The 25,000-nt window shown below is 43.2% G+C and overlaps 3 protein-coding genes across 12 annotated transcripts in view; all 3 read right to left on the minus strand.

The window, feature by feature from the left end:
• Positions 1 to 9,679, minus strand: part of prmt3 (protein arginine methyltransferase 3) — a 99,406-nt gene extending 89,727 nt beyond the window's left edge. For all 3 annotated transcript variants that reach the window (XM_086179520.1, XM_086179518.1, XM_086179519.1), the window contains exons 1-9: positions 9,544 to 9,679; positions 9,220 to 9,346; positions 8,215 to 8,297; positions 8,084 to 8,133; positions 7,742 to 7,847; positions 5,776 to 5,941; positions 5,024 to 5,165; positions 1,866 to 1,931; positions 357 to 478 (exon numbers count right to left, since the gene is read on the minus strand). In XM_086179520.1, coding sequence (XP_086035646.1) covers positions 357 to 478; positions 1,866 to 1,931; positions 5,024 to 5,165; positions 5,776 to 5,941; positions 7,742 to 7,847; positions 8,084 to 8,133; positions 8,215 to 8,297; positions 9,220 to 9,346; positions 9,544 to 9,565 — 884 coding nt within the window. In that variant the 5' untranslated portion in view covers positions 9,566 to 9,679. The remainder of the gene's footprint in view (positions 1 to 356; positions 479 to 1,865; positions 1,932 to 5,023; positions 5,166 to 5,775; positions 5,942 to 7,741; positions 7,848 to 8,083; positions 8,134 to 8,214; positions 8,298 to 9,219; positions 9,347 to 9,543) is intronic.
• An 890-nt stretch (positions 9,680 to 10,569) lies between these two features.
• LOC147269101 (uncharacterized) lies at positions 10,570 to 12,052 on the minus strand. The gene is made up of 3 exons (XM_086179521.1): positions 11,949 to 12,052; positions 11,811 to 11,872; positions 10,570 to 11,725 (listed from the first exon to the last, which is right to left on the minus strand). Exons 1-3 carry the CDS (start codon positions 11,969 to 11,971, stop codon positions 10,614 to 10,616), a joined length of 1,197 nt encoding a protein of 398 aa, XP_086035647.1. The 5' UTR covers positions 11,972 to 12,052; the 3' UTR covers positions 10,570 to 10,613.
• Positions 12,053 to 13,823: 1,771 nt separating this feature from the next.
• htatip2 (HIV-1 Tat interactive protein 2) lies at positions 13,824 to 18,595 on the minus strand. 8 transcript variants are annotated; one of them, XR_015109303.1, is made up of 9 exons: positions 18,230 to 18,595; positions 17,241 to 17,430; positions 17,060 to 17,167; positions 16,156 to 16,293; positions 15,937 to 15,998; positions 15,333 to 15,367; positions 15,140 to 15,258; positions 14,700 to 14,740; positions 13,824 to 14,590 (listed from the first exon to the last, which is right to left on the minus strand). XR_015109303.1 is itself a non-coding variant. In XM_086179523.1 (7 exons), exons 1-6 carry the CDS (start codon positions 18,400 to 18,402, stop codon positions 15,151 to 15,153), a joined length of 888 nt encoding a protein of 295 aa, XP_086035649.1. In that variant the 5' UTR covers positions 18,403 to 18,595; the 3' UTR covers positions 13,825 to 14,590; positions 15,140 to 15,150. The 8 variants fall into 8 exon arrangements, 1 of the variants encoding a protein (XP_086035649.1); XR_015109304.1 differs by lacking the exon at positions 14,700 to 14,740; XR_015109302.1 differs by having other exon boundaries at positions 13,825 to 14,590; positions 15,140 to 15,367.
• Positions 18,596 to 25,000: the final 6,405 nt, after the last annotated feature.

The following is a 25,000-nucleotide window of genomic DNA, read 5'->3' on the forward strand; positions in this document are numbered from 1 at the left end:
CCATCCATCTATGTCGGTCACTCACCAATTTCAACCAATCGGGATCAACTATGCTGGTGTAGGAACCAAAGTCAGATGACAGAAGACCAAAAAACATCTTTTCCACTGAGAAAAGCCTTTAGTGGCATTATTTGCTCTTAAGTGAAGGAAGAAATTATCTCCAGTTCTGAGCTACCTGATGCTACATGCTAATGCTAACCTCTTAAGGGGCTGCCATTGACGAACAGTCCCCTTTCAATGTTATCACACCTAAACCCTTCTCTTCCTAAAGGACGCTGCCTGGTCCAGTTCTGCCACAAACACATAACCTGACAAGATAGTTTGTTATGTGGTGTTGTGGCACTGTGGTCACTTGCCTGACTATGTCCATGGCTTGATAGATGATTTCTGATTGGTCGACAGCTATGACCTTCTTGGCTCCAGCTCTGGCAGCAAACATGGACAGTATGCCAGTGCCACAGCCCACATCTAGTACCACCTGCAGGACCAAAGAGGGTGAAGGTGAGAAAGGGACAGACAGTAAGAAATCAACCCTGTGCTTGAAAAAGGACATTTATAGACGCTTCTATGAAAAGCTGCTTACAAGGGAGGACCATCACTCAAGGTGCTGTTAGCAGGAGACCCTGGAGTGGTCAAACTACTAATGCATCTACTCAACAATAAGACCAGCTACCACTTCCAGACCAAAATCCTCAAGAAACTTTTGAACTCTCGCCATTGTTGGAGACTACTCATTCACCTCAACTAGCAGTTTCCATCAGTTAAAAGTTTCCATATTGTTAGGTACATTTTAAAGCTGTGGACTTAAAAAAAAAAAAGGAACCGGAAAAGGCGAATTAGGTTCCATCAGCTGGAGCAAATAGAAAATGCCATTCAGTGAAGCGGTCGTCTCATGTGCAGCCATCGACCAGTAGGAGGAGGGACGTCGAGAGGAACTACTTTAAGTTGGGTATTAGCCATGTTGCGTGCTGTCTGGCGACAAAGACAAAGTTTGTGAATACCTTGTTAGATGCTGGCTGCAAAACATTTTGCATTTTATCCTTTTTTCGAAACGGGCGAAGTCTATTTCAAGCAAGCATAAAAACGTACCTGAAAAATTGGAGGAAGTTGTTTTTTGTTTTGATTTTTAATTTGGAGTTTCAATAAACCTTTTATAGAGTGATACTTCAAAAAGTGCATCAAAATACGCCCATGGAAACACATCCAGAGTCGCTACATCTTTGGTGCTGTGCTGCCCACGCTCTCATCTGTAGGTAACCCTAGGTGTCTCTATTTAAGGCAACTGTAAGTGTCTTGTTGTCTTTATGGGTTCACAGAGGGTCGCCAGCACACTGCTGACACAACATAAACATCTCCTCTGTGCTGCTAGTGAAATAAGAATATCCTGCTCTCTTCTCTGTCTTCTGCCTCCTGGAGAAGGTGACACCTCCCTCTCAGCCAAATGCTTCGCCCTGACAGGGATAATGTACGTTCCCATCAACGCAACCTGCCTCCCTGCCCAGAGTCATCCCAGCACTAACCAGCAGCACCCCATATAATGGATGGTCATGATACGGGCCACTGCCTCCTGCAACTAAAGGCAATGGAAACTAGAGGGCTCTTTGTTGGAAGAGGGGGTTTTTTTTTGGGGGGGGGGGGGTGGCCTGTTATCAGCAGTCTGCAGTCAACATTGGAGGTGCTAATAAAGTCGCTGTGTGTTTTAAATCAGACACCATCATCTTATTAATGTGTTTCCTGAAACACACACATGGCAGTTCCTGTAGATAGGCTGGGCTACACGTTAAACTGGGTGCACATGCGCGCGTGCGCACACACACACACACACACACACACACACACACACACACACACGTCTGTCAGCTCACCTTGTCTCTGAACACTTCAGGGTTGCTGTACATGAAGTCACGGTAACTCTCTGTGCGCACTTTGTCCTGCAGACAGGTATTGAGGTATTAAGTACAATTAACAATCCAAAATATTCTTGGGTAAATAAAGAGAGTGTTATGAATCTTAGAAAAGGAACTCTATCAGATAAAGAGAACTGGAGGAGGCAGATACACTTCAAGAGGTGGTCAGGTCACGAATCAAATCTGCTCACAGACCCCAAGCACCATCTCTCTGTTGTTGTTGGGTTGTTTTTTTGTTTTTTTTTTTGGGGGGGGGGGGGGTATCAAAATTACAATAAAGCGTGGAATTGAGAAAATTCCCTTCATACATTTTAGACATTTCCTGGCTTTTGGAACACATTTTCAGTTGTTGTGACCAAGGTTTCTTCCAAACAAGCTCTTTCATTTGTCATCAACAAACGCGCAATAATAACCAACGTCAGTCGCTACACTTCCATTGACCAAATGTTTCATTGTTAGCCAGAATACAACAATAGTCCCAGTGTAAGGGTGATGTACACAGTACAAACTAGCTGGATTTTTGATTTTTCTTTTTTCAAGTTATGCATTTTCCAATGAAGTCATGAGGGAGATGTCAGGGTTTAGGAGCCTTCTGGGGACATGAATACTGCAAACTGGTAATATTGCATCTCAAGACTGGGTTTTACAGCAGGCTGCCACCTTGGACATACGGCGGGTTGCCCACTTACAGCCAGATTGGTAAATGGTCTTGTTTAATGATACCACATTAACTGTTAGCAAGTGATACGACTCTGGTCTAACTTCCTGAAATAACACTGAACATTACTTTCTCTCATTCCTGAAGGCGCATCAGAAGAACGTATGCTGAACATCCCATTGGAAAATGATGACTGGGACCTTTTGTTCAACACTAAGTGTTGTAGTCAGATGGAATCCCGCAGACAGTAGACGGGGAAAGGACGGCGCCGTCTGAGGGCAGCCATCGCACGACATGAGAAAAGCACAGTCTGATGGAACGGCAGCTCAGCAAAACCCAAAAAGCATAACGATATGTTGCCATGGTGATGTGGTGTTTCTTTAAAATATTTTTTAAAATATAATGAATAAAAAAAGTACAGATTTATTTTATGACTCTGAAAAAAAAACCACTTTAGCTATTAAATGCAGCTCTGTCATTCCCTTACACTGCAAAAGTAGTATCAATTTTTCTTTCCCCGTGAAACATGACAGACGATATAAAAAGTTAACATATTTTGCAATTGGACTGCAATTGCAGGTGCTATTTCAGTTTTTCTCCATACAAGACATCCAGTTTGATTCCATGTAACTGCAACATTACTCTTTGTGACGAGCCCAGCTCATTATAATTTATACAGCAACATGTAAACTGATTTATTTGTGGAATGTTGGGCTGCACAATTATTCACAATGTGATCAGAATCGTTTCCACTGCAATCTCCAAATCGTAGGTAGGCTCAGTACTTAGCTAACGCGGCTACTCGTGTGTTAAAACGGCTTATGAATTAGATATGATGGGGCTGCAGCGGACCGGTCTTGTGTGACACAGACCCCCCTCCCAAATCACAACATAAACCTTTTCATGGATTTTCATACTCTCAACTGAAAAAGACAATAAGAATGTAAAAATTCAAAATTCACTCTCGTATTGCAAATCACCAATCCGTCAAAAATAATCACTATTTGATGTTTTTTCAAAATCATGAGGCTCTTAGAGAGGAATATTCATTTTCCTCAGTCATGTAAACCACTTAGTCAGAATATTGTCTTTTTACAGAATAAAAGCAAAAAAAGGAATACTAGTGGCGTACTGAGCGCATGTTCATGTAGCCGATCATCCTATGGGGTTGTAAGTGCAGAGCTACGTCATTCAGCTGAATTCTCTGTGTCAGTGGTTCCAGGATTACGCAAACTGACGTAGGGGTACACAAATTAAAAAAGGAAAACATAATTTGCAAAGAGTCTGATTACATTTTGAAACTGGAATGTAAAGAGGCAAACAGGCTGAGGGGCCTTCTGGCATGGCCAAACATTACGCATATTTCCTTCTAGAACTGTTTGGTAGACCTGTTTTTTAAAAGTGAGCTTGTGTTGATTAATGAAAAAAATGCTGGTAATTTATTATTAAATTACAGTTTAAATTATTAAACTTTAAGAGATTTAATTTGGTGTGTGTGTGTGTGTGTGTGTGTGTGTGTGTGTGTGTGTGTGTGTGTGTGTTGGGGAGTTCCGTACACTGAATTTTTTTCAATGCATGGGAGTGAGGGTTACATGGCTGAGGTCAAATGTCTGAAGCAGTGCAGGACTCTGCTCTGCTCTGCTGATCGATGTGACGGAGGTTTTGGTTGTTGCCTCGCCAGTGTGCTGTGATGAAGACAGAAGCGCTTGGTGGGCTGAGAATGGAGGGGAGGGACAGTACCATGGCAACGCCCCCTAATGCTCCATGCTTGACTAAATGACTGATTGAATTTCTAGGTGAGTTAGTTAGCTACCTTGAACTCTAGCTGATTAATACCAGTGACAAACTAAAAGTTGGACATTGTCAGATGAAATAATGACACCCCCTTTCAGAATTTCCCACACTCAGACAGACACACATAGTGCGTCAGCAGTGATGCTCTTCCGTTTGACGCACGCACGCACGCACACACACACACACACACACACACAAAACATAGTAGTGTTTCGCACCAATCAGGACGATGGAGAGGAATATGTGTAAGCACTGCGGTAAGTGGAACACACATACATCCACCCACACAAACCCCCTCAGCCTGCTGACACTTTGAGGTTTCAGCGCTTAAGCAGTGTAAAAATTAATTTCAACATGTTGTACAACCGCCGAGCAGAGGCAATGCTCGCGTCTCACATGGGAGCTCTGAATTTATTGCTGATTTATCACTTTGGAGAAAATGTCTTGTCCTCAGTGTCAATGTGTGCATAAAGATGATCCCTTCCATTTGCGTGCTAGATCGAAATCTTTCAGCCACAACGCCTGCTAATGAACCTGCTGCCTTTGCTCTGCAGAATCTGCAGCACCAAGAGGGGCTCGCAGGATAGCGATGAGACCCGTAGGCCCGGCCAATGTGTGTGTGTGTGTGTTTGTGCATGCGTGCGTGTGTTGGCACAGCTCAGACCTTTAGCATCTCCTCATGGATGCCGTAATGGCCGTAGGAGCTGAAGTAGGCCTCATCCTCGTCATCCCGAAGCTCAGCCACAGCGCCCAGGGTACCAGATCTGCTGGTTTCTGTATTCAGCACCAAACCCTGAGCCAGCAGCCTGGAAGAACATCAGAGCTGCATTTAACATCTCATATATTAGGACACGGGATGAAAGCAGACTCAACCTTCATGCAGGACGTAGCAGTAAATGGAGGAGATGGGAGGCATTCATCTTCCTAACTCCTTTTTTACCCCACCCCAACCCCCCCAACCTCACTCTTTCTGTGATTTTCCTTATTGCCCCCCTCCTTCCAACCTCCCCTCCTCACTTTATCCTCCATGCTGCAGTGGAATTTTCCCTTCCCTTTCTAAGCGCTTCCCTTCCTCTGAACTTCTTTCACAAGGTACTCGAGGTGATGTTTCTGCTATACTGTGTTAACTGTGTCCCCCTGCTGGATGCAGAAGGGTAGTGCAGAAGTAGACCAATTCACTGAGCAGTTCAAGAACACAAAGTTCGACAAGAAACTGAAGGACATCAAAGCAAGTGGAGGTGCACACAGTTCTACTCTTGAACTATGTTCAAAGTAATAACAAGAAATCAAACAACCGGCATTCACGCATGAACGATCAAAACCTGTTTCAGTTATAAGCGTGGTGTTGACTTTCTGTTCCTTCAATATCACATGACAATCTTTCCAAATGTGTGAAAACACAGAAAGGTCACTGACTTGAGTTTGTGCAAATCCTCCATGGCTCGAGCCAGCGCCTCCTCTGACTGACGGGCTCTTTCCTCAGCGGCCCGAGCCCTCCGCAACACACCATCATGGGACTCTTCCACAGATGACCGGCACGCCAACGGACTGGACCCCTCACTGCCACACAGCTCCTCGGGGTCTACAGATAAAGACAGCAACAAATATAAATGCGAGAAGCTCATGGACAGGCATTGCAAATAATTTTTTTTTAATTTCATTTTATGTGGTTTCTTGTGAATAGACAGTACAGTGATGTGACTCAAAATAAAAGGAGCTTTAATACTTTCAGTGTACTTCTGTAGAACCATTTAGCCTGTAGTTCATTTGCTACTTTGCATCATGCTGTTGTAAAGGTTGTTTGATTGAAAATGTGCGGGAAAACCCGTGTCAATCACACCGACAAAGACTTCAACTGCAGCCTGTCTGAACTGCTTCTGTGCTTTATTTCATTATGTTCCATGAATCGAACTGCGAAAAGAATAAGGATTAGAAACAGTAATACTGATTACCTCTGATGTTAGCGGCTCACTTCTTGGTACTTGTTAATGTTTGTGTAATTAGTTATCATGCTGCCGCTTCTCCTCTCCATGTCAGGGCAGCTCTTCTCTGTTCCATCTCTTGCCAATATCTAATCTTCAGTCCAATTACTTACAATCAACTATCAACTTGGACCCTCATTCTCTTGTAAGTGGGCCGAGCACTGATTAATCAGGAGGACCATTAGCAGCTTGTTTGGTTCAACAATGGGGAGGATTCACAACTCCAATTTCAGTTCTGGTCAAAGCAAAACCATCAGCAAGTTAGCCCGAACAAGGTAGGTGGGCCCTAGGAGATGACAAACAACCCAATGACTGATGAAACACGGAGAAAGACCGCCTGTTGCTTTTTGTGAAGTCGGAATGTTACATTCACATGTTTGTAGCGTTTCTAGCGTTTCAAAAATCAAACCAGAGTTTTTACTTCATCATCCAGCAATCCTGCAGGGAGAAATGCACTGCTGAGGACAGTTTGAGCCTGAATGAGGTGCGCGACACTCGGAAAATCAGTCGTTGCGCTCCACTAATCCAGCAACAGACTGCTCCCACTGGATGATGTCGAAGTGGGAAATCACTGACGGAAGCAAAAAGTGGCTGACACGTGAAAAGCATCAACTTATTCCATTTTCATGCTGCACAGTTTAAACTCCTGTCTGCCACTAGAAAGACTGACTGAGCCCAGTCTCTCCCCTCAGAGATGTGGTGCCTTTCTGGGTTTTTTTCCCCAGTGTGTCAGCTTGAATGGCACAGATGCACCAGTAAACAGGGTAAACAAACAGCATAGTAGGGAGCAGCATGAAGGGCAGCGACGGCTTCACACAACACAGACCAAAGAATGTTGGAACTGCTTCAGAAGTTGAATGAATCGGTGACTCTTCCTGATAAGTGTGCATTGATGCTTGGTTAAACATAAGAATAAGCATTACTTAAGCATGATACTCATTTGTCTATGCACTGTACAGTGAGGAACTTGACAGTTTACTTTAACACCATTAATACGTGATAACTTGACATAATTTGTGTTAACGAAGCATTATTTAAAATTAATTACGCTTTGACTGATTTTTATTAACGCACCCTTATTGTTAAGTGTTACCTAAGCATCATAGCATCGCACCTGATGAAGACTGACAACGCGTTCATCAATGCTAATCGGAGGCAACGCCGCAAACGAGCCATCTCTGCTGCAGGGTCGGACATCGGTCCAACAAATTCCATTTGTGGACAAAATCCAGGTTTTATCCGATTTTTCTGTCTCGTTGATAAGAGGCTCGATTGATTCCTTACAGCTGTTTCATCTGAATCTGAGCTGAGACCAAACAGAAACACTGTAAACTTCCTGCTAAATCTGAGCAAGTTGGTAAAGTTGGGTTTGTGGGTCACCAGCCTCTGTGCTGCTGTACCTGTCTGCAACAGGGGGTCATCCTGTATCACCGGCCGCAGGAAGTCTTCACTCTCCCAGGGTAAGGGAGCGTCTGGAAGGCCCAGCAGGAGAGAGCCGTCACATTTCTGAAAATACCGTGGTGTTTTGTTTTTTTTTAAATCAATTTGTCCAAGTATAAAAACAAAAAAATCAACAAATTCACAGAAGATGTTTCCTCCTTTAGAAAAATAAAACAACCACCAAACAAAAGAACAATCAAGAACAAGTAAATGAAGAAAAACTGCAAAGGATAAAGAAAACTGTTTGAATTTGCAGAGTAAAGCTTAATTTTGGAGGTCAACAGAAAGATGAATGTACGTACCGTTGAGCGTATATAGTTGATCATCTTTATGTAACTGTAGTCATGTAATTCTGGTGAGAAAACCAAAGTCTGGTCAACTGGATGCCGAACGGTTTCTGAGTTATACACACACCTAGTAAGTGTCCACTTACTGTGCTTTCTTATCACATCTACAAGGTTGACTTGGTGCTCAGTCGTGAAATGTTGCAGGGCGGCCGCCACGCTGCTCAGGGACCTGCACAACAACAGACACAAACATCTCTTCAAGCACCAGCTTCATACACATTTTTACCGAGTCGTGTCATGACATTTCCTGGCCTGGGAGGAAAATGTTCATAACCAGACTTTTCCAGGAATGTATGGTTCTGAACATTTTCCTTCCACATGAAAAATAAAACAAGAAATCATATCAAAGTTTACAAGCGTAAATTTAACGACACGCTACCTGGTTTACATATGTTAAAGTACATCAGCATTGACAAAAAACACATATAATCTCCTATTCAGGTATTTGTCAAGCAGACGAGCAGACTCGTACTTATCACAAAATTGAGCTTGATTTATTTTTCTAATGTTTTCAAGTCCTGGAATTTTGCTCCAGGTTTTTCATTACAATGAAAACCCTGGAAATAACAGCCCACTGGCCTTGAGGAAGGGAGGCCTATTTTTTAACTGACTCTGATTGAAAATGAAGACAAACAGTTAGGATTTCCTGCCTGACAACAGACCAGGAGGTGAAACCCTGCAGTTGTCTTACACAGAATATCTCTGACTGCATCAGTCCTTCGAGAAAAGTCAGCCTCCCACCCACCCACCCACCCACACACACACAGAGTTACTTTGATGTTGGAAAATAAAATCAAACACTTTAAACCTTTTTTAAAATTAAACTGTGAACAAGGCTACATTCTAAGAGCCAGAAATGTCATTAATAATCCCATTCAGTTTAACCCCAGCTTTCAGAGTGGGCAGTCCCTCCGGCGAGGCAGAGAGACGTATCCATCCCCAGGTGGGAGATGCTGCTCGAACAGTTTACAGCAGGGAACATAACTCACTAAAACAAGAGATCGTAACATTTCATTTGTTAAACTAAAGATTAAACTTGAAAGAAAACACAGACTGAGACCAAGCAGCAGCTGTACCAGCAGTATCCTCACCTATCACAGAACAAGCAGGAGACTTGCTGGCTGTCCTCCTCCATCCACTGCCACTGCTCTTCATCATCAAGGAAGTCGTCATCACCATCCGAGAGCTCGGGCATGTCCTCGGCAGCTGCTGCACCATCTGTTCAGGTAAACCAGTCAAGTTAGCTGCATGGAGCAGCGACAAGCTGAGCTAACTTTGTTAGCCTAACCGTCGATACACCGGCTAACGCCAGGACAGACAATAAATTAGATATGAACGGTTGTGATAAGTTGATGTAAGCGCTTGTGCTTTTACCCTACATTTTTTCTCATTTGTTTGCCATTTACCACACTCACGTGTATCTGTGTATTCTGCCATGATGTCGTCTTGTTTTCAATGGACTTCCGGTTGACGTTTTTGACGTCGGGATCAGTAGAATGTGGCATTTCCAGTCGGAGACCACAAGATGGCGTTGAAGTTAAAGTTCTGTTCATTGTTTGGCCTTCTTGTGCACAAATTTCCCTAGATCCAGCTATACAGGGTTTCCGTCTCAGCGTGTTTATCATTTGTTTGGACTGATGAAAGTCATGTGCATTTGGTGGCAAAAAAAGCAGATAAACCAACTGGCAAACAATGAGAACAAGGGGGGGGGGGGAGCAGAGAACCACAAGGTGTATAAAAAGATATCTGCACATTTTTGAACCAAGCATTTGGCAATTCCACTTTAAGAAAGTAATTTACATTTTCACTGAAAATTCCAACCATTTGATTGGTCAGCAAGTCTCACTCAATACTGTGTCTACAGGTCCTTATACCTCATGATTGCGAGAGTTTGGTGGCCAGAGAACAGTTTTCAAGGCAGTAGTCTCAACCCCAGCATGCTTTCACCAAGTGTCTTTGCAGGTAAGTGTGCTGACCATCTGGATTCAAGTTTGTCCCCACTCAGAATGTTGACCTACCACTATCACATCTTAAGTCCAGGTTTAGCCATCCTTTATCCATGAACCACCATTTTCCTTTGGTATGTCAGAGAGTGAGAAAGTGACTGCAGTAGATGAGCGCTAGTCAGTCCAACTATCAGGGTTAAAGTCATGTCCTCATCCCTAACGCTTCATTTCTGTATGGCTTTAAAGTACAAAGTTATCCAGGACAGCACTTGAGACTCCATTTGTATGCACTGTAATCTGAATTGACAAGTCCGGCGTTAGTCTTAAAACCCAGCTACCATTGAGTAGATGCAATTGAAGGGAAGTTGTAGTAATGCACAGAATTGGAGTAGGGACTCTAATCAAGTCAACTGGGTTCATTCCTGGTGTGAAGCCCTACACATTTCAAAACTTGGATTTCTGAAAGCTGGCACCGTTCATGACAAGACTGCAGAGTGGTTTTACAGTTTTATTCAGAGTCTTGTTACAATTACATTTCTCTACTTCCTGCTTACGCCATTTATACTCGTAGCATTATAGGGCATGTCTGTCGGCAGATCAGGTTCTGGAGCACTTACAGCTTCACCCTCACCGTTTGGCTCTGCTGCCAGTGACTCTGAAGGAGGCTCTGGTGAGGGAGGGTTCAGCTCCATTTCTGCTGGACTCTCAGACTGGCCCTGATGGCCTGGTGCTTGAGGTGTTGTATCCGTGCCCTCAGTCTGCATGGATGAAGCAGATGCGGTACTAGCATTCCCAGAGACTGTTGGGGGGGCAGTTCCATTCACAGCTTCAAACAGGAGGGTCTCACTAACTTCCTGAGGAGCCATGTCTGGTAGATGGTTGCTGGAGAGATTAGTGGGAGTTAGTCTTTGAAATGGCTTGAATTTACCTTGGATGAGGACCCTCTCTTGTGGGAGATGATAGGTTCCTCTGGAGTTGTACTTCAGTTCTAGCCACCTGTCACTTGACACTTTGGTTGAGTCACGGCTTCCTGGATACTTTGCAGTGGTATTGTGCGGTCTAGTTTTGTCAAAGCCAGGCTTGAGGCGGCGGACATGGGCGTAGCCTTTTCCTTCAGACATGTCACTGCTGTAGGCCCTGGGACTCCAGGCTTGATAAGACAGCTCACTCCCTCTGCCTGCTGCGTGGCTGCCAGGAGAATGCCCCTTAATGACTGTGTCCATCTTCCTGTTGAAGGGATGCCTGTGTCTGGTGGGGCGGGCATCAGTCTGAGCAGATCGGGTCTTCATACGAAACTTGATAGCCTGCATGTTTGAATTTGCACTGCTGCCTCGAGTTCTCTTGCCATTAGGAAATGAGACTGTTTTGTGTCCAAAAGTGCTGGAGACCTGAAAACTTGGTCCTGGTCTAGAGTCAAAGTAGCGGCCTTGGCTTGTCAGAACATTGCTAGCTTGTGTTTCAGGAGTATTAGGAGAATAACTTGGAAATTGTGATTTAGAAGCAGAGGGGTGCTGTTCAGCAGGATGAGTTTTGCCACTTTGCTTCCTGTAGCCAGCTGCACGTCCTCTGAAACTAGAGGGTTCACGCCATCTTTTATAGTCTCTGTTGTCAATGAAGACTCCCAGTGGGGCCTGTCCTGCCTGGACATCCTCTAAAAACAAGTAGTACAAATCACAACAGTCAACACAGCTTAAAATTATGTTAAATGTTTAAATTAGAGCTCAGTCATGAAATACCTCTCTGGGACTTCTCACAATTTACATTTTCAATCAGCAGCCAAAAACAAAGCACAAACAGCCTGGAGAGTAAAGGAAAACATAAGTTACAGACAGTTAAGTCTAAGTAATCAAAAGCAACAAAACAGGAGCGTTTACCTCAAAGAATCAGAAGAGCCCATAGCTGAGCAGCACCAGGCTCCAGCAGTCAGTGGGACTGTCACTCGGCCCTGGTTTTAAACTGTGTGAAGTGAGTGGCAGATGAACACAGCTGTTCCTCATCTGGAGTAACAACCGCATGGTGACGATGGCAACCAAACAAGGTCACTAGAGGTCAAATCCCCCGGTGAGCGACGTGATGCCACCACTGTGTTGGATGAAATGTGCAGTAAATGGTACACATGAGACAATTTATATTTGGGCCCACAGATCATTTACTTTTATGTTCCAAGTGGATTTCAGTTAAATGACACTTTTGAAGGATTTACTGTTGTAGAGCGCCATTAAATGGAGCGAGTATGTTAAAAATAGCCAGGTACTCATTTAATGTCCTCTTCTAAGATTTATGAGTGTGTGTGTGTGTATGTGTGTGTGTGTGTGTGTGTGTGTGTGTGTGGGGGGGGGGTGATAATACCAAGGGCATTGAAGAAATGACTGTTATTCAACTTCTTTAAAAAAAAACGTCATTTTAAAAGTAAGACGGATTTCTTGCCGAATACTCGATACATCGTGTTTATACCAGTTTATTTATGAACATCTTTGCCTAATGGCCCTTGTTTCACAGCAGCCGTCTTGATTTGTCACAGTAGCAAATCCCAGGTGTTACGTCTACCTTAGCAAGCATGACTGTGCACAGTAGCAGGCTGAACGGAGGTCAGCCATCATTCATTCCATTATTTATACCTCTGCTTGTGCTGTTAAATGATGTCAAAATGTCTCCACTCATCAAACAGGAGCCAGCGCCACCGTGCATGAGGGCTTATCTTTGCACTCACAACCAGAAGGTGAAATTCTTATCTTAAAATGCAATAAAAGTGTTTCACAAAATGGCCACTGGATAAGTGACCTGCTCACATTTGGCATCATGAGTTGTTGCTGAATTAGAGTGCACACCCTGAAGGTCTTTGACTGAAGCGAGCTCATCTCCATTCGTGCCAGGAAGTCAGTTTGCCATGCAGCGATTCATTCTGATTATCCACAAAGCCATAAATTGTAAAATACCAATGATCAACACTGATACGCATGAGATTTTAAATAAAAAGAAAAAAGGCAACCTTGTATGTCCTTGAATATTCTGTCCCACAAAATGGAGCTGCTTGCATACCTGGCCAAAACTGAGTAACTTGATTCCATTCAATCATTTCAAAAACCTTCTGTATGAGTCCATGCAGTCTTGTTACTTTTGTTTCTTTTTTTTTTGTATGTTCTTGTAATCAGGGCATCTATGAAATAGAGAATTTGCTCTTAACTGGCCCTCCCTGGAAAAATAAATATGAGAGAGAGAGAAGAGAGAGAGAGGAAAGAGAGAGAGAGAGAGAGAGAGAGAGAGAGAGAGAGAGAGGAGAGAGAGGAAAGAGAGGAAAGAGAGGAAAGAGAGAGAGCTGTTCTTAACAGATGTTTCAACAAGTGTCCTGCTTCAAACACATTTTTCCGAATGGTTTCTGTGACTTTAGGGCAAACTTTCATGATCATAGATTCTCTGACACATTTGTTTACACAGGAAACAGAATTTACCATTTTATAGTCAAGTAAAATAAATAATGAGATTATGATAATATTGAGAGTCAGACTTAATTTGCTTTATATATTTTTTTAAAATGCCAAAACTTTTCCAGGATTTTCATGAACGTAAGAACCGTATGAGTAACTTCGAATATTCCTACGCTGTGGTCAGTCGGACCCAGGGGTGTCCAAACTGGTCCAGTAAGGGCCGGTGTGGCTGCAGGTTTTCATTCCAACCCAGCAAAAGCAACACCTGATTCTACTTAAATCAACTAAGCTGTGTCCACACAGCTCATTTGTTGGATCAGGTGTTGCTTTTGCTGGGTTGGAATGAAGACCTGCAGCCACACCGGCCCTTACTGGACCGGTTTGGACACCCGTGGTTGGACCATTTGACAAAATTACTGAAACACTTTGAGTCACAAGGGGGCGCTACAACATCAAGGAGAGAAAAGTGAGGCTTCTTGATAAATTACTTTTAACAGGCAGTTCAAAGTGCATCTAAAATTAGCACCCTAATAGTTCCCGTTGGGCTGGGGTTTTCTGTAGAGATCTGCTGGCTGTCTGACTTCACCGAACAACTTAGTTCTCCCACCACTCACACGTCTAATGTGTATAAAAACATGATCTGTAATATAAAGCATCGTTCATATTATGACATGTGCACGCTACACATTATATTGATCACCACCTGTTATTATTTAGAACTAATGGATTCTAATCTACAGGTATACAAATATACCTGTAGATTAAATAGTTATTAAAAAAAAAATGAAACATGTAAAAACAAGCAAGCATTCAGTGAAGGCCAGTAGGTCAGCTTCTCGTTCAAGAGCACAAACGGTGGACAGTGAATGATCTGAATATAGTTACGTTCCAACATTTCACACGATAAATAACAGGCTGCTTTTACCATTGAAATGTAGTGTACCCATTCCCGTCACCACAGAGCACTCTCAAACTACATCTTCAACAAGTGCAAAAGTTACAGATAAATAAAGAAGTGCTGTTAACGTCCTTTTGAAGGTGTGATGATGAGCCTGAGCAGCATGTTGTCTTTGTATGGCTGCAGAAATAGCCTGAAAAAGAGAAAATGTGTACCAGTTAAATTACAGTACATAAGAGCATTTTTATTAGGAAAAAAAAATGGTAAAATCTTTGAGGCTTTCAGTACGCCTCCAATCTCACCCCAACATTCACCAAGCAGTAATTTCCAGAGCTACGGAGCCCTGTAGTGGCAAGAGAGAAAAACATGAGCTTCGAGAAAAAGTCCGTATCTAACAAGCTATAACAAGTTCCCAAGATATAATTTGTTGAAAATACAGACTGAGGGAACAAGTTCTATCTTGTGGCCTCAAAATAGGTCTCATCCCTTGCCTGTTTTCTGTCTCTGGATGGCCACTGCAGGGCTCCATCCAGAGGAGCTGCGGTATTAAAACGAAATACTTGATGGTCCTTGACTGTGCTTATTTGCTCAGTATCTACCAAATTGTTTCAAAATGATATATTTCTCAGAACAAATGTAAAATATTCCCTGAATGACAATACAAGACTACAACTTGTGCCTCTTGTAGACTGTTCTCCAGCCAGGGTCACGCTCATGACAGGACGCAGCACCTGTTCCTCACCTCACTCTTGCTCATTTCCCTGCACTCTTTCCCAGGGCAGCGATGGCTTTGTTCTCCAGGATCTCGGTCTTCTCCTCAGGCTGAAGCAGTGTGTTGGACACCATAGCCTTCGCCACGGCCTGGATGGGGATGGACATAGACGTGGAGCACACTGCAGAGAGGGCACCGAAGAACTTCCTGGCCATCCACTCACCAGGACGACTCTGCTGCCGGTCCACCAGCAAAACCCTGTTGGTGACAACTGTATTCATGATCAGGGATCTGGATCGAGCTTTCATGTAAACAAAGAGCTCTGACCACCCCCCCCCCCCCCCCCCATTACAGTCATTAAAACCTGGATTCTCAGAACGTGACACTATAATCAAACACTACCGTCTTCTATTCGCCTGAGTCACAGTGGAAAAACTTGACTTTTTGTGTGTTGAAGTTCACTAAAATGTCAAACCACACAAACATCTAATCACAGGAGGACACGAGTCACGTGGTAAGAGCCTGTTAAATGGGGGCAACTGGAAAACTAGCAGAAGGGAAGAAGTCCCAAAAAACCTGAAAGGACGCGTGCGCAGCCGGTTTTGTGATGTTTATATCAGGGAAGCAGTCATGGAGAGAAATGGACAAGGAGGTTTTTGTTGTTTTGCTCTCAGCAGCCAAACCAGACCTCCTCACCACAGTTAAATGGGATTGACTCTCATAGCATGAAAACTGTGCTGCAGTTCAGCTGCACAAAAAGACAAACTCATAATAATTCAGGGGAACATTTAATGTGTTTTGGTATATTTTTTCTTAAACCATCTTACCCAGGTCTGTAAATGGCATATCTGTCAAAACCCAGGGCCTCGATGTCTGCCTCCACTTGTCCCTGGAGGAAAACATTTATTTTTAACTTTCAGCAATTCTGCAATGTAATGATTTCATGAGAAACATGAAAGGTATAATCTGTTTAAAAAACAACAACAACAACAACAACACACAATTCTTGGCATGTGGCATGCACAATAAAATAAAAGCTGTAATACCTTTACTTTCAGGTAGAGGAAGTTACTGTTTTTATCAGCTCCTTTTGAGGACTGCAGGTGGAACTGTGAGCAGCCTCCAGCTTTAGCAAGCTCCGCTGATTTTAAAACGTAATCATGATCAACTCGAATGAACCCCTCCTGTAACACAAGAGACCACAGTGAAATGACTGGCAAAGCAGCCTGAGGTGACTGACCGAGTGGAAGAGAGATGAGTTAGCGTTCGACTGGCAGCGCTACACACTCACATGGTGAACTAACAACGTCCAGACTTTGCTTTGCAATCAGCTGTAAAAGTTAGGAAAGTGGATTCTTGGCAACAGTTTACAGAGGGAGGCCAACCCAGACGTCACCATCGCTGTGGCCTCCCTCATCCAAAAGACAAATGGGATTTTTATGCTGGATTTGGGATTATGGCAAACAAAAGTTCATGAGACTTAAATGTTTGACCTCAACTTCACACATGAACGTCAGCTATGATTTTCAAGGCATAACTGAGACCATGAAAGTGTAACCGAGACCATGAAAGTGTAACCGAGACCATGAAAGTGTAACCGAGACCATGAAAGTGTAACCGAGGCCATGAAAGTGTAACCGAGACCATGAAAGTGTAACCGAGACCATGAAAGTGTAACTGAGGCCATGAAAGTGTAACCGAGACCATGAAAGTGTAACCGAGACCATGAAAGTGTAACCGAGACCATGAAAGTGTAACTTCAACGTCACCACAGCGAGCTTAGTTTTCTAGCTAGTTTTGGTGCGATGATGTTTAATGTTCACAACAACCTCTGCGAGCTCATCTAAATTCATGATGGCAGCGTCTACTGATGTAGAACAAAACACTGAAATATCTTCAGGGTTTGCATCAATCACACGCCCTCAAGTGTATTTATGGAGTTAAACTCACAGTCCCTGCTATTGCCTTGGTCGTTCCCAGGCAGCAGTAGCCGGTGTCGTGGCCCTGGAAGGCAGCCGCATGGTCATCTAGCTTCTCAAAGTCCACGACCTCTTGTACCTGGAGGCAGAAAATCACCTGAAGTAAATCATCGAACGTCTCACCACCAACAGGCAGAGTTAAATGCACCAACCAGGTTTTCATAGCCTTTGCCCTCAAAGGTGAGCTGTCTCCTTCCAATGAGCGTGATCTTGGAGAAGATGTTGCGCTCCAGCAGCTCTTGAAGCAAAACCTTGCCCGTTTCTCCAGACGCTCCAAGGATGAAACAGCTTTTATTCTGCTGCCTGAAGTTCTCCTCCAGGGTCTTCGTGTCTTCAGCCATGCTGTGAGCAAGAACAAAACCAGCGCTCGCTTAGCATCGAGCATGATAGCCTGGAATTCTAACACGATTCTCAAACATTCCTCTGCTTGATTGAATTTTTTTTTCTTGCTTCTCAGAACAAATATTCAGTTACATATTGCATTTTCCTAACCCTTGATCCTGTGTCCCTGTATTATGATGGAAAACTGGACTTAAAAACTTTAAAATCGTGCTGCACGCAGTGCTGGGAGTAAAGAAACAGGTGGATTTGCAGCCGAGTCTGCCTGCCTAATTATCTCAAGCATTCTACAATACATGAAAATATGTCGCGTTAGTAGACTTCATTCGCGTCAACCTGTAAAGAAACAGTGACCCGGATGTGAATTTGGCCCATTTCCCCCTGAGCCCTGATATGGACAATTTTTTTAGTGACATCCCCCATCCCTTTAGTGACAAAAAACACACTCTTATGTCGTGAGTTCAACTTAAATTGCACGACGAATTCAATAAAACACACACACACACAATTCAGGAAGCAGTACTGTTGAATTAAACGAGATGAGTACGTTACCAATAAGGAAAATAATCTTTAAACTGACGGTTTTCTCGGGGAGCTCAGTTTGTCATTCGCTCTTTGTTGACACCAGGAGACCCCAAACTTAAGGCTTCTGTTCGACTTCAGTGTTCGCGTCTGTCAGACATTAACACAAGTAAAGCGTCAATTATAGTCGCACTGACAAACCGGCTGGCGACGGCGTGAAACGGTGGTCGTACGTGTCCGGACGGCACTTCTCACCCAAGATAACGCCGCTCCTCTTTACCTGGAGAAGAGCCCTGAATCAGCGTCGTCGAAGTACTTTAAAACCGCTGCAAGGACAACAACCAGGAGGGTCATGAATCCGATGGCTTTCCCCAGGGTGGTACCCAGTGTCATAACAGATATCATATCTGGAAGGTAGGACTTCAGTGGGTGGACACTTCCTGGTTGCTTCATTGCAGCTCCTCGGCTGCGGTGAAAGGCTGAGGACCGGCGACGCAGGAAGACACCCAGATTGTCGTTGTCATCATTGGCTTGTCGCTTTTTAAACGTTACGAGTTTATGGCTTGACTGGTCATGGTGGCTTTATTTCGTTCCCTGTGACAGAAATAATCCAAACGTAGAGGATTTCCTCCTAAGAGATAACGCTTCATGTACGGCGCATGCGCACTCCAACCTTTAAGAGAAATTGGAACGGAGATGGGGAAGTTAAAAGGTAGAAATGAGGAGAGGGGTAAACATGATTGGCTCTCTGGATAATCACCAGAGGTTGGATGTAGACAGAGACTTTCACAGAGGTAATGGAAAATTGCCATTTGAAGTACTCGAATGCTAACACCAGACACGGCTTGCCACAGAAACCTGTTTCTGCAAAGTCACTTCCTGATTCTGTATGAGGTCATTTATGTAGATTGAATATCCATTAAACTTGAATAACATTTCAGATTTTTTCTTTGACTTTGTGACTTTGGTTTTACTTTTCCAAATGTGTTAAGGGTTAACAGCTGCTGGTCTGGTGGTACAACAACAAATGCACCTATAGAAGGAACAACTCTTGCTGTCCCAGTTGGCGCTGAGATGAACTCATCACCATCAGGCATCTTTGAACAGTTCCTCATGTGCCAAAGTGCCAATTTACCAATTTGCCTCTGACCTGGGTTGTTTGTCAGTCAGCTCCAAAAGCTACCAAAGAGAATGTGGCATAATATTACAAAATTGTACAACAAAGGCTGTGTAAGTTTTCCTGAACTTGAACAACCTGCAGCAACAGAATACCACGCTAGCGCAGCGATAGAGAAATGTTCTTATGAGGGAGAACGGACTCCGCTGGTCTCCTCTCTGACCATGACACCTTGCTGCAAAGTTTGCACAAGCATTGCACACAATTTACAATCACAGCTTGCATAGAAAACTCGCTCTGTGTCCGTCTAACTGCTCAAGTCTCTGGCTGTCAACTACCAGCCAGTGAGACATTTACCCTTTTTCAGTTTGTCCACGCCCCTACAGCCACCATGATGCCTCGACTGAGAGCCCTGAAACCGCTCCCTCAAGCTTAGTGGTTTACATTGTACCGCCGTTAAAAAGTTAGGTGGTTCTTGCTGAGGAGATCGTACCTGCTCAACCCAAGAACATGCGGTCAGGACACAAAGTGGAAATGAAAGAGTCCCCATTCTCTAGCTTATGCCATCACTGTCATTTTAAGTCCACTACACACTGATATGCAGAAGAAAAGGAAACACCTGTGTGTGGCAGGTGCTCACCCTCTCAGGTACCAAAGAAAAATACAGAATAACCCTGCCCATTTATCTCCCTGCATATTTTTTTGTCAAGCACATTGTTACTGTGCTTCCTTCCAGATAAAAGCCATGTTCTATGTGTCTGTTGAAGCAGACTGTCAGACTGTGGCTGCGGTGTGGTTCGGTCAGGAGTTCTAGCCTGGATGCAGAGTGTGAATAAAACCCTGAAAAATGTCTCTTGCCTTTTCTCAGACCTTCAGGGGGTTTCATTAGCCAAAACCTCCACACAAAGAAGGCAAGTCCAGTCACATGCAATGAATTCATCAACACCCCATGTTTTTAACACCCCTGCCACTGCCGGACACAAGGCATCGACCCAATCCAATAGAATATGATGGCGCCAGGGATGATCCTTTAAAGATGTCAGCAGTAAGAGACAGAAACAAAAGAGGCGGAGGTTGAGAGAAGAGGCCTTAAACTGGCACTCTGCTGAAATGAAATGTCGCGTCTTTGTTCCTGAGCCGCGGGTGCTAATTGGGCCTAGCGGTGGGGAGGAAAGCTGCCGCTGGGCTCATGTCTGTCACACCTGTTGAGTCATTGTCTCAAGCATTGATCAGACAGGAAGTTGGAGTAAGAAGACTTATGCCTCTGTGGGTGCGTGGCAGAAACGTGGTTCAATTTCCTTTTTAGAGCTCCTCTGCTGGAGATGGAAATACCAATGGTGGCCGGTGGTCAATTAGCGTGCACCAAGGGACATATGGATCATAAAGAGCTGCTTTTCATTGGCTTATTCATATTCTTTGCACTTAAATCCCACATTTTCTCAACATTACGTAATATGTTTAATCTTGCTGTCACTGTTGTACCTCCACCAGTGAGTAAGTGTATTTATTGAATTGCTTCTGAGTATTGTCATAGTACTATTTTACAGTACAAAAAAGAGACTAGAGTACTGTCCCAGGAGGAGGAATACTATCTTAGGTAAACCAAATACAGGCAAACAGCTAGGATGAACAGAAAAAACACAGGGGAGGGTCCCATTTTATCTTAAATAAACTTCATATCTGTGGCTTAGAACTGACCAGTCTCTCTGAATTGAGAACACTGTGCTTGGAATGACAAACGTCTTCCAGAGCTCAAAGGCCAAAGAGAGGACGGGGGTTTTCCTCGAAGGTCCTTCTCACCTTCCTGGCCTCTCGGTGAATAGTTGACACAAGCACCTGAGCTTCAGTTTTGCTGGCCATACAATCCTGGACATACAATTTGTAACAAAATCTTAATCTGTCATTATTTTATCCTGAATTTTTAGCTGCAGAAACAAAGCTTATAACAGTATGGTTAAATGTTGGTGAATGACCTGGTCTACCAGGTGCAGTGTTGGGTTATTCTTAATACTGAGGAGAATGGGAAGGGCAGTTTTCTCTTTGTCTTTTTACTATTCTGTACTGTATTTTACTCTGGTTGCTTGTAAAGTTGGAAATCTTGCACACTTATTCGACAATACTCACATTCAAACTCTTGTGCAAGGCCTCTAGTAAACGAGTCTCCTCTAAGAACTAGCACATCATCCACTTGACATTTCATCTCCATTCTGACTGAACGGACGGACTGGCCAAGAATTTTGTATAGAATGTGTTTTTGTGTGTCCACCAATTGCTTGTATTTTGACTAAATTATAATGCTTCATGCATTAGTTGAGCATGTTTGGTGGGCAGCAACTGTCTATTTTCTGATGTATTGGTGCTCATCTCTGACTGCCACACCAAACCTGGAGTCCTGTGCAGACCCATACATAATAGATTTGTATGAACTTTGAGTCAATGATGCGGTTGTTCCCTATTGCTCATGGTGATATTCAATATTCTCCCACCTCCACTCGCTCATTGGGATTTCAGTCTGAATGAGATTTAAAGATTATTTTTTTTAAAAAAAACACCAATAGCTATATTAGGACATTTTTTATATGAATTTCCCCCTCATGGTACTCATCCCAAATGAGAAATAATAATCATACTAATGATGATTAATTTACAGAGCCTTTTTGAATACCCAAAGTCAACTCACTCACAACAGAAGAATACCAGCCTGTCATAAGAACATTGATATAAAAGAATTTCAAGGAAGAAAAAAAGGAAAATAAATACCAGCATTGAAATTACAACTTAGATTCAATCTTCTTCTTCTTTTTTTTTTTTTTTTAATTTTTTGGTTCTTGTGATTCCCAGCAAATGTTAACCTTTCACACATAAAACTTATGAATGTGCAACAGGACCCTGATTTCAAAACTGCTGAGGTAGTTGACATGCTGCGCTTGTTCCAAATCAAGTGATGCAGTAGTTTGAGTCACCGTCTGTGTTACCATGGAGCCCCTTTCAGAAGAAAGAGAGAGACGGAAAGTTTACCTCGAGCTGACAAAATGATTCTCCTGAACTGTCAGACTCTCGACTTCAGAGACGCTGACGTTATGACAGGTGCTATGTGAGTGGAAGAGGCTAAGCTAGCTAACACTAGCAGCATGAACTGAGAGGGGCTGCCTCCAGATAGAGTTTGTTCACTGTGTCAAGCAAAATTCAAGCCTCTCTTTGTTCTTTGCCTGGGGCCTCCAAATCACTACCCCCCCCCCCCCCACACACACACACACACCCCTTAATTCCTTTTCTTCTTCACAAAGCAAAAGTGGACCGTGTGTGACATAAAACTTCTGTATTTGATCCTACAATGACAATTCAGCCTAACTGGAGAAGATGTTTGCTTCCAAAATAAGTAAACATTTGGTGACAAAAATGGGCCCAACCCTTCAAGTTGAAATGAACTCAAACTTTAATAATTTCCTACTTGTTTCTTAAACTCAAAGACGAATGTAAAAAATGTTACCAATTTCATGAGGTAGCGATGAAGAAAATCTGTGACAACGTAAGGGTTAATTGATCGTGTACTCTGCCATTTAAACAGGGGCGATATTTTACCACAAAATAGTATATGACTCTTATGGAAGATGGATTTTTTTTCCTCCAATGAAACAAGTTGCTGAAATTCAGAAAAAAATAAGGATCCAAGGTCTTTGGTGCAGGAAACATGAAAATAGATCAGATGACCTCACGCCATCACTGAGAAACTAATTCTGACTGAATTAGCTTGCAGGCATATTTCAAAAACCAAACACACACACACACACACACACACACACACACACACACACACACACACAGATACACAAACACAGCTTAAGGTTTCGGACCCCTGTTCTGCAGACTCTGGAGTGTGATGCTAATGATGGTAATTAATGGAGCCTGACAGCACAATCTGCTGCCCATTGTCTCCCAATAAACAGCTTTACAGTCCACATGAGCCACTGAGGGGACGGGAGGTTTAAGCCGAGGGCTGAGACAGGGAGAGCAGCAGACAGGCCGAGTGGAGGGTCAGACCTCGGGGGACAGAGCTGATCCTGAAGTGGGGATTAGCTCAATTAGAGAGGCTGTGTTTGATCAGGATGCAGTCTTCAATGGTACCTATGATGTGTGTGTGTGTGTGTGTGTGTGTGTGTGTGTGTGTGTGTGTGTCAGAGTCGACTGTTGCCATTATGTGTTGCTGTGTGCGCTGATGCAGCTGGTGTGGAGGACAGTCAAGCTGATGCCTTTGGCTCGTCTGTGACCTTCTGCTCAGATATCCATTTATCGTCATACATTTCAATAGTAATTAATTTTGTGCATTTTAACATTCACTTGATAACTGATCCATGAATATTTCAGTGTGCATGAAGTCAACATGTCATTTTTTTTATTTGAAACATCAGAGTACTTTTTCCACCTGCTTTATTGCGCTAAGTGAAACACTTGACTTCCAGTGTCTTAAATACTTTCAGCTTTTCAGCTGATAAAAGACACCTTCATTTTTGTCCCATGTATTTCTCTGTTCGGATTGCAGCTGCTATTAGAACTGTTGCTCTCCAATTTTTTTCCATTCTAGTATTGATTCTGGTACCTTAATCTGCAATTACTATGGATCAGCGAGTAATATAAATATATAAAGACATACTTTATCATTTGTTCAACAACTAACCCCATATGGATGAACTACAATGTTGTCTTTCTTCATAAACGAACACTGAACTATGTTTCATCGTTTACTCTGACATGCGCCCTGATAACTACCGCCTCAATATTTCTCACATCCATGTTTCATTTGGGAGATTTTCCCACCAAAGAAAGTCACTTTGCTGACATTTTACTCCCTCAGTCTGACAAAAAATTTAATGTCAATCACTTCTTGTTTTCCATCAGCAAATGCTTGCGGAAGCACATCAAGAATCTTGCTTATGCTTTTAGAGTGTTAAAGAAGAATTGATTTCCTGTATGCCATATTGACTTACTCGACTTGTTCTTCTCAGCTGCTAAGTGGAGCAGCTCGTTCACACCAACAGGCAGTTTTCTCCAGCTGGGCCCACGTCAGTCTGGCAGCCCTGCTTCACTCTCAACTGCTCTAATTCTGTACCACTGCAGAGATGATAAATTATGAGCACCCAGAAGTATGTGCAGACTTGCACGCTTGCCGGTACTTATTGCACATTTTTAAAATGTGTCAGAGGCATTGGTATCAGAATCAGAACAATTCCAGTCACAGTCGGGCAATTATTCTTTTTTAATTATTATTTTATTGGATAGTGACAGTGCACAGGGACAAGAAATGCCTGAGGAGAGTTGAGGATGCAGCAAAGAGTCCCAGGGAGTAGAACCCAAGACTGCCAAGCACTTGGTGTCATGTGAATGTGAACTTTTTTGTGGTCATAGTTATGATGACCCCTAGATGGCATCAATCCTTTATACAAGATTATAGAGTGTTTAAGCCAGACGTATTAACAAGGTATCTGCTCATTCCGCTGACATTTTGCTACCTTGGTCTGACTAAACTTTCATGTCAATCAGTTCTTCTTTTCCATCAGCAAATGCTTGTGGAACCACATCAAGTATCCTGCTTATGCTTTAAGAGTGCTCAAGGAGAATTGATGTCCTGGGGATCTGCTCGTTCTGCTGGATAGGACAAGGATGCACAGTGACAAAGCCACTCTGGTTATGTTAAGATTCCTGACCTGGACAGTGATAGGCTGCTTCAAACTGTTCTCCTGTGGTCTCTCGCTCCTTTCTGGTTTCCAAGAGGAAATGTGCGGATGAATGTGAAAATGGCCCTCATCCTCCAATTTCTCCCATTACATCATTTGGCACCCTCACGCTCAAATATCACACTTAAGGATCAGGAAGAAAAATTCAAATTGACCGAAGGAGGACTGCAATTGACATCAATACTCCTGCTAAATGAAACCA

This window comes from Aulostomus chinensis, chromosome 2 (assembly GCF_037954235.1).
Source record: "Aulostomus chinensis isolate RoL2024-O1b breed Wild chromosome 2, RoL_Achi_v1.0, whole genome shotgun sequence".
Taxonomy (NCBI): domain Eukaryota; kingdom Metazoa; phylum Chordata; class Actinopteri; order Syngnathiformes; family Aulostomidae; genus Aulostomus; species Aulostomus chinensis.

Bases quoted from the DNA above. Each gene is read 5' to 3' on its own strand.
- LOC147269101 (XM_086179521.1), bottom strand. From the start codon at position 11,971: ATGGGCTCTTCTGATTCTTTGAG. The intron at 11,873-11,948 runs GTAAACGCTCCT...TTTACTCTCCAG, and splicing joins GGCTCTTCTGATTCTTTGAG to GCTGTTTGTGCTTTGTTTTT. The intron at 11,726-11,810 runs GTATTTCATGAC...ACTTGTTTTTAG, and splicing joins TTGTGAGAAGTCCCAGAGAG to AGGATGTCCAGGCAGGACAG.
- htatip2 (XM_086179523.1), bottom strand. From the start codon at position 18,402: ATGAAGCAACCAGGAAGTGTCCACCCACTGAAGTCCTACCTTCCAGAT. The intron at 17,168-17,240 runs GTTGGTGCATTT...TTCTGCCTCCAG, and splicing joins GCAAAGGCTATGAAAACCTG to GTACAAGAGGTCGTGGACTT. The intron at 16,294-17,059 runs GTGAGTTTAACT...CTTGTGTTACAG, and splicing joins CCAAGGCAATAGCAGGGACT to GAGGGGTTCATTCGAGTTGA.